The sequence below is a fragment of the Eptesicus fuscus genome, chromosome 6, assembly GCF_027574615.1.
Source record: "Eptesicus fuscus isolate TK198812 chromosome 6, DD_ASM_mEF_20220401, whole genome shotgun sequence".
In the NCBI taxonomy this organism is placed as follows: domain Eukaryota; kingdom Metazoa; phylum Chordata; class Mammalia; order Chiroptera; family Vespertilionidae; genus Eptesicus; species Eptesicus fuscus.
In genome coordinates, this window is record NC_072478.1 from 106,697,645 (window position 1) to 106,711,516 (window position 13,872).

General features: G+C 64.1%; 1 protein-coding gene across 1 annotated transcript in view; it reads right to left on the bottom strand.

The window, feature by feature from the left end:
- SDK1 (sidekick cell adhesion molecule 1) overlaps positions 1–13,872 on the bottom strand; it is a 190,626-nt gene that overhangs the window by 79,487 nt on the left and 97,267 nt on the right. Inside the window, exons 12-14 of the mRNA XM_054716758.1 lie at positions 8,472–8,619; positions 5,818–5,958; positions 1,469–1,650 (exon numbers count right to left, since the gene is read on the bottom strand). Of these exons, the coding sequence (XP_054572733.1) occupies positions 1,469–1,650; positions 5,818–5,958; positions 8,472–8,619 (471 nt within the window). The remainder of the gene's footprint in view (positions 1–1,468; positions 1,651–5,817; positions 5,959–8,471; positions 8,620–13,872) is intronic.

Sequence of the window (13,872 nt, forward strand, 5' to 3'; positions counted from 1 at the left end):
GTCCCCCACCACCCAGACCCACGTCCCCCACCACCCAGACCCACGTCCCCCACCACCCAGATCCACAGGCCCTGCAACACCCAGATGCACGGGCCCTCACCCTCCTCACGGCAGCATCAGAGCTGGGGACTTGTCACCTCACAGCCAAACGGTCCCTCTTTCCTCCCTGGAGCCGCCGCCACTGTCGGCTCCCCTCCCGCCGCCTGTCCCCACGACGGGTTCCTTTTCCTGACACCGCAGTCACCATGTCACTCGTGGCTCTGAATCGTCAACGGTCCCCGATGCCAACTGAGTCAAGGCCACCCTGCAGCCTCGACGCCGTCTCCATCGGGTGCCACCTGCTCCGTCCTGTGCGGACGCCACCGCGCGGGGTCGACGCGGCATCCCGGTCACAGCGCAGGGCCATTCCCAGCACCTCCGTCGCTGAGTGTCTGCAGGCTCACTGCCTCGCCTTGCACGGGCTGCCTGAAGCGGACACGCGCGTCCCGGGGTCCGGCCTCCTCCCTCTCCCGTGGTGCGGAGGCCGCTCGCGGCGGACGGCCCCTGCCTGCCTCGCGGGCGGATATTCCCGCTCGGCACCGGGACTGCGGAGCGACGGCTCCTGATTTTTAGGGAGGATTGACGCTGGTCTGCAAGGGAAGACGACAGCAGCGTGTGGCTTCAGGGACCATTAGGTCTCGGCCGTGGTTCGGGGAGAGGAGTGGGCAGTGAGAAACCTTGTCATGTGAAAAGGTCGCGGCCTGGGAGCAGTAAAAATGCCCGAGCCGGGGAAATCACACCTGCGCGCGGGGAGAGGGCACGGACGGGGGTTAGATTCCCGGGCAAGGGTTTGGCGGCCAGGGATGCGCAGCTGCGTCGACAGAGGGTCTGTTTAGTACCGAGGGCACCGGCAGAGAGCGCCGTGTTGGCCCAGGTCCAGCGCCTCCCGGGCCGAGCCGGCGCCTCCCGGGCCGAGCCGGCGCCTCCCGGGCAGTGGGACTGGACCGTAAAGAGCTGTAAGGTGCCGGGCTGGGCCGGGCGCGTGGTGAGTGAGGCCTCAGCTTCATGTCGGCCGCCTGGCTTTGGGGGAGAAGCTCACTGACCTCGCAAGCTGTTTGCTGTGTAACTGAAAACATCAAGCACCAGCTGGCCGATCTCATCCCTCCTCCTGTCACATCACTGAACACAGACTTCTCAGGACTCATTCCCTTCGGGCACTCACAGGCTCACACGGACTCCAGCCACGCAGAGACCCTACTCCGCGCGGAGCAAGTCCACCCGCCCCGGCACCTGCCGCCCTCGGGGACCAGCCCGGCGTGTGCATGGCCCGTCCTGGCGGCCGAGGGGGCCGTGAGCACACGCCTGCCCCTCCCGGGCCGCCGTCCTCTCGGAATAGATGGAGAGATTGCATTACGTGGGGATCGAACCCTCCGATCGAGCCCTGCAAACCTGCTCCCCCACCAGGGCCTGCGCCGGCGGCCCGGCTTACCTCCCTGGAGCGTGTACTCGGCCACCGCCCGGCTGAAGACGCCCAGGCCGGCGCCGTTGTAGGCGGCCACCTGGATCTCGTACTGCGTCCAGACGATGAGCTCGGTCACCAGGCAGTAGTTGACCTCGGGGCTGGAGATGTTGCGCTGCTGGTGCTCCCCCGGCAGCCCGGCCAGGCGGTACCTGCGCAGACCCGAGAGGTGACTCGCAGGGACACGCACCCAGCTCCTCGCGGGGGAGGGGCGGGAGTGAGGGGACAGCAGTGAGGCGGGGGGAGCCCAGACACCGCCGCCCCCGAATTCACCTGTTAAAAAGGTGGCGTCTCGCCTCACCGGGACCATAGCTCCGGGCGAGACAGCCGACCTGTGAACTGAGTCAGCGGCTAAGGAGTCTGGCTTTGCAGGTGTGACTGCCCCGGGAGTGTATGGCTTCCGGGGGGTGGGGGGTGAAGAAGCCACACTCTGGCCCCAGTTAGGAGCCCCCGAACCAGAACCAGGCCCCGGAACCAGAGCGCGGGGCTTTCAAAGGTGCCCCCGCCCCCGACGCACTAGCCACTGCTCGGTGAGCCGATCGGCCGCGGGGACCTCTGAGAGCGTGCGCAGTAGGCTCTGCAGGGTGCCCAGGGCTGAGGTTTACAGTTGTGTTCATGTTGTTATTATGTTAAAATATATTTTATGGATGTCAGAGAGGCGGGGGAGAGAGAGAGAGAAACATCAGTGATGAGAGAGAATCATGGATCGGCTGCCTCCTGCACGCCCCACACTGGGGATGGAGCCTGCAACCCGGGCCTGTGCCCTGACCGGAATCGAACCCTGACCTCCTGGTTCATAGTTCGACACTCAACCACTGAGCCCCGCCGGCCGGGCTACAGTTGCGTTCATTCGTTGTAAAGAGGGGCAGGCCAGGCCGCCTCTGGGCTTAGGTGAGTGAAGGAGGCGCTGTCTGCTGTGGAGGGCGCGGCGCCCACAGCCCTCCTCCGGGCAGCGAGCATTTCCTGGGGCTCCATTTCGAGAAGGTGATCAGCGCCCTGGGGAGGGGAGGCGAGGGGCATGGACAGGGGTCCCCAGTCCCCGTGCAGCTTCCAGCATTCAGAGTTCCAGAGAGCGAGGCGGCTCTGGGGGAGGCGCCTGGCTTTGTGAGGGACGTGGGGGGCGGGGAAGGGAGTCGCTGAGGGAGGAGGCGCAGCCGTGGTGAAGCAGGAGCCGTGGGGTCTGGGCAGGTGGGGGTCTCCAGGCTCCGCCCTGACGAGAGAGGCTCTGAGGCTGCGCAGTCCCGGCCACTGACCTGCGCTGTCCCCGGGGCGGGCCAGCAGGCCAGCAAGGCTGCTGCCATCAGAGCGACGGAGGAACCCCGAAACCCAGGCCCCTGACGGAGAACAGCCCTCCCAGAGGAGGCTGCCAGTGCACTGAGGACGGCTCTTCGTGGAAACCTGGGCTCCTGAGGAGTCCCCTCGCCACGACCACCTGGGGGTCCCCGTGCTCGGCGGGGCCTGCCTGACGGAGCGGCAAGGGGCCCCAGGCTCTGTGCCCCTGCCCGGGGACGGCGCTGGGACGCAGGGCCCTTCTGTGACCCCGTTTTTGCTTCATGCCCCATTGACCTCTGCCCCCACGAGTCGCATCCCTTGACCGTGGGGACCGCCGGCACCAGCGAGTGAAGGCGCTCTCGCGGTGGAGCTGGCTTATGGGGGCGCTGGTCCCCCAGCGGTGACAACAGGGGAGGACAGGCCTGGGAGAGCCCCTGGGCCAGACACTGGCCCTGAAGCCCCCCACGTACAAGGCGTGACCTTCTGGCGTTGGCGGCACTGGCACTGCGGGTGGCCGTCTGGGATACGGTGGAAAGGGCTCCCACTCACCGGACTCGAGTGTCCCGGTGTGTGAAGGGGCCCAGGACCACGCACAGCCCCGTGGCACCGCCGGGCGATGGCCGAGGAAGCTCGCCCGTGGGGACCTCACGCGGATGCCACATGTGCGTCCAGGGGCAGGCAGAGAGCTGAGCTCCGGGGCCTCCGTGGGAAGAAGACGCAAGAGCTGGGTGGCCTCAGCACCCCTTCACCGTTCTGCCTCCCTCACACGACAGCCACAGCCCTGCACAGGGCGTCGCAGGGCGAGTGACGGGAGCGCCCGAACCCTCCCTCTCCGAAGGCGCCTCTCCTGGGACGCGGGTGAGCGCAGTTCTGAGAAGCGTGGCCGCAGCCGTCGGCGCTGTCTCCAGGCCTCTCCCCACGTCTGTGCGGGATGAGCCCAGAGTCCGTGTCCTGGCCCCGGCCGGGCCTCTCTGTGGCACAGGCGGGCCTTCCTGACCGTGGCTCGTGCTTTTGCCGCAGCCACAGGACGCTGGGACGGCGAGGCCAAGGGCAGGAGGGCAGGGCATCCGCTGACGGTGGGAGGCGCTGCCCGGAGACAGTCTCTGACGGAACAAGATGAGTTTTATGCGGAAATAGCAGGAGAGCATTCACAAAGGACACAGCCCTTTTGGCCCTCATGAAGGCGCTCCCTGCCCATTAGGATAAATATTTGATGGCTGCGCACGCGTCCTAACTATTTCTCACGCGGAGCCCTGACGGGGTTTATTTCCTCTGTGGTTCGGCGGGTCTCGAGGAGGCGTGGGCCCTGGGGGTGCGCGCTGCACACACAGCTGGTTTGCAAGCCGGAGGACGATTCGGGAATGTTTCCGAGCAAACCCCCTTCGGCCCGGGTCTTAATCCTGGGCAGGGAGTGCGCCCTCACTGCAGGGCTGGCTGATGTCAGCCCCGACAGATGCACATGCCCTCTTCCCGCCCGGACCGCTGGCTCCAGCGCGGAAAATCCTTTTCACAGCAGTGATCCCGCCAATAGAGGACCGCGGCCCGCGGGGCCTGGGCAGCAGAGAGATTTCATTAGTAACCGCGCCCGGAGCGGCCGTGGGCTGACTCTAACGTCCTCCCTCCCGTGGCGGCGGGGCCTCCGGGGCGTTCCTCCCTGTGCTCCACCCAGGGCAGGGCTGGGCCCAGGGCGCAGGCCCGTTGTTTCCATTAGCCGTGAGCGCAGGACAAGCGCGCTGGCCGCACAGGGCACGGGGCAGGATGGGACCGGAGACGGCAGCCTGCGGGCAGGGGGAGCAGACAGGAACCCAGCCTCGGCGCCCCTCCGGCAGCGGGCAGATGGCGGGCTCCTTCCCTCCTCTGGAGCCGGAAGGGCAGCTGGAGCATGGGGGAGCGGGGGGAGCAGGCCCAGCTGATCCTGCCCTGCGGCCCCCCCTCCCCCCGTGCACCCCCAGGGCAGCGGTGGTCTGGCCGGTGTTGAGGGTAATTCACACGCTGGGGGAGGAACTTGAGAGTCACAGGGACACGGCTGTGACAGGCAAGCAGCCCCGCACACAGGTCGACACGTATGAAATGACGAATGCGCGACTGCGTACATGCACACGGTGCGCTGTCCTCCACGTGCAGATACTGGAGTTGAGGAGGCAGCACGCCCTGCATTCCCTCCATTTACCGGGAAATGGCCCACCCTCTGGGGCCCGCAGGCCGGGCGGGCCTGGGGAAGGGAGGCCGGCGCCTGCGCCCTTGCCCACAGGCTGAGGGGCAGAGTGGAAGCCAGAGGCACACGCCCGTCCCCGCGGGGCCGCCCGCCAGAAGGGATTTAGTCATCGCCCTTCAGTCCGGCTCTTGTCTTCTCCTCACTCGTGTCCACAAGCGACTGTGATTAGCACAGTCGGGCCGTCTCTGAGTCAGCGGTTCTGGCGGAGGAGGGGCCCTCCCGCACACGCAGCCCCGGCCGGCAGGTCCCCCCACGTCCCTCAGGCCTACCCACCCCTCCGAGGCAGGGGCCCCGCCGCCTGCAGGTGTGTGAGTGTGGCCTGCCCTGTGTTTCAAAGTGTTTTGATTTCACTCCCAACATTGAAAAGCTGTGAGATTGCATGTAAAAAGCTAGACTTCACAATTTCCTTGAAACCCGAGGAAACCTGTCAATACTGCACAACATGGCTGCGTGGTAACAACTGGTTAATAATTCAATCAATCGCACTTTTAGTCATGAAAAGCCATGACGGATAATAACGCATGCCCCCGGTGAAAACTCAGAATGAAAGCGTCTACGATGAAGAGTGCACCGTGCCCCCAGCCGATACTGCCCCCCCGCCCGCCTCTCCCAAAATGCAGCTCCGACCCCGGTGTCCTGTGTGTACGCAGTCCAGCTGGACATGGGACACCTGCTCTGCCGGCTGCCGCATGCCGTCCTCTGCCGCTTGCCGCACTCCCCGCCCCTCCCCGGAGGCTCCCCACGGGGCTCCTACACACATGCACGTTCGCACCCTCGGCGCAGCAGACGCCGCCTCCACAGCGACAGCCCCCTGGCCAGCCGGGCCACTTGCCTGAGGATGTAGCCACGCAGCACCCCGTTGTGCTCCGTCTCGGGGGGCGGCTGCCACTGCACCATGATGGACTGGTTGGTGCGCCCACTGGCCACTATGTTTTTCGGGGGCGCGCTGGGTGGTTCTTCCGGCAACATCAGCCTGAAAACGAGACGGGAGGAAGGAGAGGTCAGCGCCAGGCGCAGGGGACGCGCGTTGCACTCTCGGTCTGGCTGGATCCCGGCCCAGCTGTTCACCAAAACCGGGCGACGAAGACAGCAAAACACACAGCTGATCCCATGGAAGGGCCGAGCCTGAAGTAGTTGAGCAGGTCCACACAGTAGGGCACCAGCTAGCGGGCACAGGGGCCCTGATCTGTCTGAACAACCTCACACAGTAGGACACCAGCTAGCAGGCACAGGGGCCCTGATCTGTCTGAACAACCTCACACAGTAGGACACCAGCTAGCAGGCACCAGCAGGCACAGGGGCCTGCTCTGTCTGAACAACCTCACACAGTAGGGCACCAGCTAGCAGGCACAGGGGCCTGCTCTGTCTGAACAACCTCACACAGTAGGGCACCAGCTAGCAGGCACAGGGGCCTGATCTGTCTGAACAACCTCACACAGTAGGACACCAGCTAGCAGGCACCAGCAGGCACAGGGCCCTGCTCTGTCTGAACAACCTCACACAGTAGGGCACCAGCTAGCGGGCACAGGGGCCCTGCTCTGTCTGAACAACCTCACACAGTAGGGCACCAGCTAGCGGGCACAGGGGCTCTGATCTGTCTGAACAACCTCACACAGTAGGGCACCAGCTAGCAGGCACAGGGGCCTGATCTGTCTGAACAACCTCACACAGTAGGACACCAGCTAGCAGGCACAGGGGCCCTGATCTGTCTGAACAACCTCACACAGTAGGGCACCAGCTAGCAGGCACAGGGGCCCTGCTCTGTCTGAACAACCTCACACAGTAGGGCACCAGCTAGCGGGCACCAGCAGGCACAGGGCCCTGATCTGTCTGAACAACCTCACACAGTAGGGCACCAGCTAGCGGGCACCAGCAGGCACAGGGGCCTGCTCTGTCTGAACAACCTCACACAGTAGGGCACCAGCTAGCAGGCACAGGGGCCTGCTCTGTCTGAACAACCTCACACAGTAGGGCACCAGCTAGCAGGCACAGGGGCCTGCTCTGTCTGAACAAACTCACACAGTAGGGCACCAGCTAGCAGGCACAGGGGCCCTCATCTGTCTGAACAACCTCACACAGTAGGGCACCAGCTAGCAGGCACCAGCAGGCACAGGGGGCCCTGCTCTGTCTGAACAACCTCACACAGTAGGACACCAGCTAGCAGGCACAGGGGCCTGCTCTGTCTGAACAACCTCACACAGTAGGGCACCAGCTAGCGGGCACCAGCAGGCACAGGGCCCTGCTCTGTCTGAACAACCCCCCTGGGCTCTTTCAAAGCCTCGCAGCCCGAGCGAGATGGCCTGCAGGCCCGCGCCCAGCCCTTCCCAATCGTGTTCGCCGCTCTGTCCAGCTTCGCACATCCAGCTCCCACGTTTGAGAACGGGCATTTTCGTGCCTCTCGTTCCACTCGTTTCCGACTCCCGCCCACGGAGAGCGCAGGCCGGTGGGGAGGCTCCCGGACACGGCACGATGGAACTCCCCGCCCGCACCCCGGGGACGGGCGGGCGGCGAGACCCCTGAGGGAGGTGACACCCCCGGAGACCCTGCGGCTCCTTCAGCTCCCCTTCAAGGAGGTGGCCCCGCCGAAGCCGGTTTGGCTCAGTGGATAGAGCGTTGGCCTGTGGACTGAAGGGTCCCGGGTTCGATTCCGGTCAAGGGCATGTACCTTGGTTGCGGGCACATCCCCGGTGGGGGGTGTGCGGGAGGCAGCTGGTTGATGTTTCTCTCATCGATGTTTCTAACTCTGTCCCTCTCCCTTCCTCTCTGTAAGAAATCAATAAAATATTAAAAAAAAAAAAAAAAAAAAAAAAGGCGGTGGCCCTGCGCCCACTGGCGGCATCGGGATGGGCAAAGGCACTAACGCTGCAAACGCTTTTTTTGTTTCGTTAACCCTCACGCGAGGGCGTTTCCCACGGTGTTTTTTAGGAAAAACAAAACAAAACAAAACAAAACAAAAAAAAAAAACGGGAGGGAGAGCACGCGAACCGCCGTGTCCCCGGAACCGGCCCACACGCCAGGCCGGCAGCCCCGGGGGTGCAGGGGGGCACCCACTTAACCATGTGGAAACTGGTTTTTTTTTAGAAAGTGGAAGGGAGGGGAGAGAGAGAGAGAACATTGATGTGAGAGAGACACATTGATTGGTTGCCTCCCTGCTGGGGACCAATTCCACAACTGAGGTACGTGCCCTTGACCGGAATCAAACCCGGGACCCTTTAGTCTGTGGGTCGATGCTCTAACTGCTGAGCCACACTGGCCAGGGCTGACGCTTAAACTCTTAGCGGCACGTGCCCCCCGCTGTGCACAGGGACCTGCGGCTCCGACACGGCTCAGCGCCACGAGCAGCCCCGCTCGGCCCGTCTCTGTCAGTTTCTCCCGCGCCGTCTTTGCGGGGTGGCCCAGGCCGGGGCTGGTAGCTCGGTCGTTCCCCGTTCCTCGGTGCTTCCCCCCGTCAGGCCCAGCCCCCCCCCACCACGGGGCCGCACTCACCTGCTGGTCTCCGCGCTGTACTGGCCCTTGCCCACCTGGTTCACGGCGCACACGCGGAACTGGTAGGTGCGAGCGGGAGTCAGGCCCCGCACGGCCACGCCCGTCCTCTCGGGGCCGATGTCCGCCAGGTGCACCTTCCACGGGGAGTCTGGAAGAAGCAGGTCCCGCCGCGTGAGGGCACGGGAGGGGGAGCACGCGAACCACCCGTGTCCCCGCGAACCGGCCCACACGCCAGGCCGGCAGCCCCGGGGTGCAGGGGGCGCCCACTTAACCATGTGGAAGCTGAGGCTCAGGGCCCCGGGGCCAGCGACCCAGGAGCCGGGCCTCGACCTCGGTTTCCCGCTCGGAGTCCAGTATCTCCCACCCCCGTGCCGCCGCCAACAGCAGCTGTCCGTGTGACGTGGGTGTGGCGGTGCCGGGTCACGTGCTCCTCGTCCCCATGTCACTGCAGAGAGGGGCTCGCCCCAGCTCCCAGGAGGTCGCAGATCCCTCCCAGAAAAGGGTGACAGGTGTCGCCCAGCGATAAATACAAACTCCATCCACTGCGTTTTAACAAAAGGGGACGTGAGCGATAGACGGGGCGGGTCTGCAGACTCTGCGCGGCCGCTCTCCACCAATGAGCGGCTTTGCTGGAGACACGATGAGGTTAGCAGCCGCCTGGAGTGTCTTTCCCCCGGCGCCCGCGGCTGTGCCCACAGGTGCGCTGGCAGGTGTGCCCGCAGCTGTGCCGGCAGGTGTGCCCGCAGGTGTGCCCTCAGGTGTGCCTACAAGTGTGCCCGCAGCTGTGCCCGCAGGTGTGCCCGCAGGTGTGCCCACAGGTGTGCCCCGCAGGTGTGCCCGCAGGTGTGCCCGCAGCTGTGCCCTCAGGTGTGCCCACAGGTGTGCCCGCAGGTGTGCCCACAGGTGTGCCCTCAGGTGCACTGGCAGGTGTGCCCGCAGGTGTGCCCTCAGGTGTGCCCGCAGGTGTGCCCGCAGCTGTGCCCGCAGGTGTGCCCGGCAGGTATGTCGGCAGGTGTGCCCACAGGTGTGCCCTCAGGTGTGCCGGCAGGTGTGCCCACAGGTGTGCCCTCAGGTGTGCCTACACGTGTGCCTGCAGGTGTGCCCGCAGGTGTGCCCGCAGGTGTGCCCTCAGCTGTGCCCGCAGGTGTGCCCGCAGGTGTACCTGCAGATGTGCCCTCAGGTGTGCCTACAGGTGCGCTGGCAGCTGTGCCCGCAGGTATGCCGGCAGCTGTGCCCGCAGCTGTGCCCGCAGGTGTGCCCGCCGGTGTGCCCTCAGGTGTGCCTACAGGTATGCCGGCAGCTGTGCCCGCAGGTGTGCCCGCAGGTGTGCCCTCAGGTGTGCCTACAGGTATGCCGGCAGCTGTGCCCGCAGGTGTGCCCGCAGGTGTGCCCTCAGGTGTGCCTACAGGTGCGCCGGCAGGTGTGCCCTCAGGTGCGCCGGCAGGTGTGCCCGCAGCTGTGCCCGCAGGTGTGCCGGCAGTTATGCCCACAGGTGTGCCCACAAGTGTGCCCACAGGTGCGCTGGCAGGTGTGCCCGCAGCTGTGCCCGCAGGTGTGCCTGGCAGTTATGCCGGCAGGTGTGCCCACAGGTGTGCCCGCAGGTGTGCCCGCAGGTGTGCCCACAGGTGTGCCCACAGGTGTGCCCGCAGGTGTGTGGAGCCACTCTGTGGCCAGGGGCCCGGGCCTGCGAGCTCCGGAGGGCCTGCGTGGTTTGTGGGCAGAGCTCACCACCCTTTGGCCGGGCCGTTGGTCAGGTGGTACAGGGCGCCCGGGATGAGCTGGGGAAGCCGTCTGCTTCCAAGAAGGGCGGAGGCCAGAGAGTGCCGTGGGGCTGCCCAGACCGGAGCGCGGGCTCGGCCTCGGGCGGGAGACACGCCGTGACGCTGGCTGGGCATGGGCCTGCCCTTGGCTGGCGGTGCCGGTGGACACGGGCCCTCCCTGCAGGAGCTGACCCGGCCTCGGGGTGGACACGAGGGGGGCAAATGGGGGCGCTCTGTGTCCTGCGCGAGGGGTCACGATGACCACGTTCGCATGGGAAGCCGTGTCAGTCTGGGGACGGGCCAGGCCCGCAGGGGACACGGGGACATCGCTCCATCATCTGCCGGCTGGGATCGAGGGGGAGAGGACCCCAAACCCTGCCCCTTAGCCCCAGTCTGGGCCGACGACACAGCCGAGAGCGGCAGGCAGCTGTGACATGCACTCCCCCCCCACCCCCCGTGGGTTTTAACCTTTTGCACTCGGATGTCGAGTGTGACTCGACATGGTTAGCATCGGTAGCAGCTCTTTTTATACTCTTTGAATGTATCAATAATTTAAAATATAAAAAAATCCAAATAAATAAGTTTGTATGAAAAGAAACTCCAGTTTTTTATTCTACTGCCGCACTTTGTAAAATCTGGGGTATTAAAAAAATTAAATCCCGAGTAGAATAAAGGAATCAATAAAAAAGCAAGCGAGTGCAAAGGGTTAAGTGGGAGCAGACGCCCCCCAGGTGAGGTTCCGTGTGAAAGCCCAGAGGGGAATGAGCTAGACGTCGGCGCCCTGACAACGCGCGGCTGGAACACGCTACACGGCTTCAGGTCACAGCTGTGCCCGAGGCACCGGCACCAGCCCCGCCTCTCTGTCCAGCAAACAGCCGGAGCCTTCCGGGGCCACAGCACGAGGGGCCATCTGTGTCCACAGGAACCTTCCCTCCACGGCCTGTGCTCTGTCAGGTTCATCCCGTCTCAGGGACAGGAGCGGCCTGTTCCCACCCGTCTCCCCACGCGCCGGCCTGCAGCCTCCAGCCCAGCGGGGCTCTCAGCCTGTCCTCTCCCTGGCCGGCACATCGCCACTGAGTCGGGAGCGGTGAGCTGCAGGCGGGCAGAGGGCTCCCGCATAATCAGGAGGCTATTGCTAAACAAAGTGTTTAGTTCTTTTAAGAATAATTTGTGGTTTGATCCCCGGCCCTGGTGGGGCCATCGTGTGGGAGGCAACCAATTGACGTGTCTCTCACAGGGACGTGTCCCTCCCTCCCTCGCTTCCTCCCTCCCACTCAACACCATACATAACAGTGAGGTCCTAGTAGGCCTTCCACGGAGACAGAGAATGAACAACAGGAGACGCTGCTATACTGGTTATTTTAAGAGTATTCTGACCAGCTCAGCAAGACATAAAAACAAACAGAAAACAGCACCTTTTATCGCTTGGAGAGGATGTGATTGTCTCCCTGGAAAACTCAGAGGATCGATTAACGCGCGCCCGGGGAGCGGCCGAATGGAAGACAGAGACCTGAGCAGCCGCGCTCCCCACTCCCCCGCTCCCGCCCGGCCAGCAGGGGCGTGGGAAGAAATCCTGGCCACGTGCCAGGAGGTCGGAGGGCACCTTTCCCGAGGGCAGGAGCCTCGGTATCCGGAGGAGAAGACAGGACTCCCGGGAAGTCAGCGCTCAGAACCGCTTCACAGGCTTAACAAGGTCCCACCCGCCACGGGGCTGGTTTTGAAACCTCACAGAGTCGCTCCAATTCTCCCCGGAAAGGAGCAGCAGGCGACCAGAAGTCACACGATTCTGGACGGTGAGGGGGCTCACTTATCAGCGACAACAACAAGTGTTGGGACCAAACCAAGGAAAATGCTCTGAAACTGGCGAAAAACAGAGGATGAATCAAATGAGCCCCAAACAGACAGTTGTATGAACAGGTCCTCTTCACACATAAAAACAGAACCAGCCACGGCACACAGACTGTCCCGGGAGCGCCGTGGGGGAGGGGAGGCTGCTGGGAAAAGAGCTCGTCCGTGTCGGCGCCCAGCACACCTGCGTTCCAGGTGAACTAGAGTCAAAGGTCACTACTTAGAGCTGTAAGCAAGCGGGCCGGCCTGACCGGCGCGGCTCAGTGGTTGAACGTCGACCTATGAACCAGGAGGTCACGGTTCGATTCCCGGTCAGGGCACACGCCTGGGTTGCGGGCTCCATCCCCAGTGTGGGGCGTGCAGGAGGCAGCTGATCAATGACTCTATCTCATCATTGATGTTTCTCTCTCCCTCCCTCTCCCTTCCTCTCTGAAATTAGTAAAAATCTATTCAAAGAAATAAAGGCAAGAAGACCACACCTGAAACCTGTATGATCATGTTGACGACCGATGTCACCCCAGTACTTTAACAAAAAGATGTTAGAAAAAACAAAATAATAAAGCAAAGAACAACAGCGAGAAGGAAACGTGTAAGATGTATTCTACACTCAGGAGTGCTGAAACAGCCAAACAGAAAAGCAGTAAAAGAAATCATAAAGGAAAATACCGGTGGGTTTGAGTCCATGAAAATCAAACGCTTTTGGCTGCCGAAAAGTTATACACAGAAATTAGGGTACCGAGCAAGTGGAAAGCACACTCGTCACCAACGACAGGAACCCGAGGCCGCGATGGAAAGCAGGGGAGGGCGTGGACAGACGCGGGGGAGCGGAGGAAGGCGGCCGCCCGGGAAAGCGCCCAGCTCCGAGACCCGAGCGAGTGAGGATCTCATTCATCCGTCTTCCGGATGAGGGCGCAGAATGTCCTGCGAACTCGAGCAGGAGCCATTACTGTTCCTTCCAGATGTTTCCATCAGGGCGGGGGCCTGCCTGTGCTCGGTGCCCCCCGGGCCTCCTTGGGTAAGGTGCCAGGAAGGCCCGGCAGGACGCTGAGACAGCGCCCCCCGAGGAGGCGATGGACGGGCGCTGACACAGTAGCGGGGCGGGGAGGGACGGCAGGTGCAGCAGGGCCCAGGCTGGGCACCCAGGGCCGGTGAGCGCAGGGGGCACAGGGTGGAGCGCCGCCTTGTTGCCGAGCGCAAAGCCAAGCCCGAGCGGCTGGCGGCACGTCCGCAGAGGCCGCGGTGCCTGGACCACGCTCCGAAGCCCGGCGTCTATTCTAACAACGGGGACTTCTGCGTGTCCCCCGCAAAGGGATGGAGGACGCCGGGGCGGCAGGAGAGCCAGGAGTGAGCGTGGGGAGGGGTGTCGCTGCGGCGAGAGGGGGGGCGCGAGGAGAGGAAGGGCCCACTGGACGCTGGGACGCCGGGCGCACGCAGCCCCCGAGGACACATGCAGAGAAGCTCCCCATCGCTGTGGGTCGACGCGCAAATCGGCCCAAGGGGAGGCCTGAGGAGCTCATTTCAGGGTTCGTCCCGGGGACAACACCGAACCCAGGACCCGCTCAGGGCAGCCTGTGTGCATGCCCCCCCCCCCCCCCCCGCCCCCTGCCACGGGGCTGCAGCCCAGATCCGGCTCACCGGAGGCCCCGCCATTCCTCTGCCCCCACGGGGCTCCCCCTCACCCTGACCTTCCCAACCCAGAGCCGGGGTTTGCCGGCGGCTGCATGGAGCACCGTGCGGGCCTGAGCAGGACTGGGGGTGAAGGACAGAGGCCCGAGGGAGCCCGAGGCCCGGCT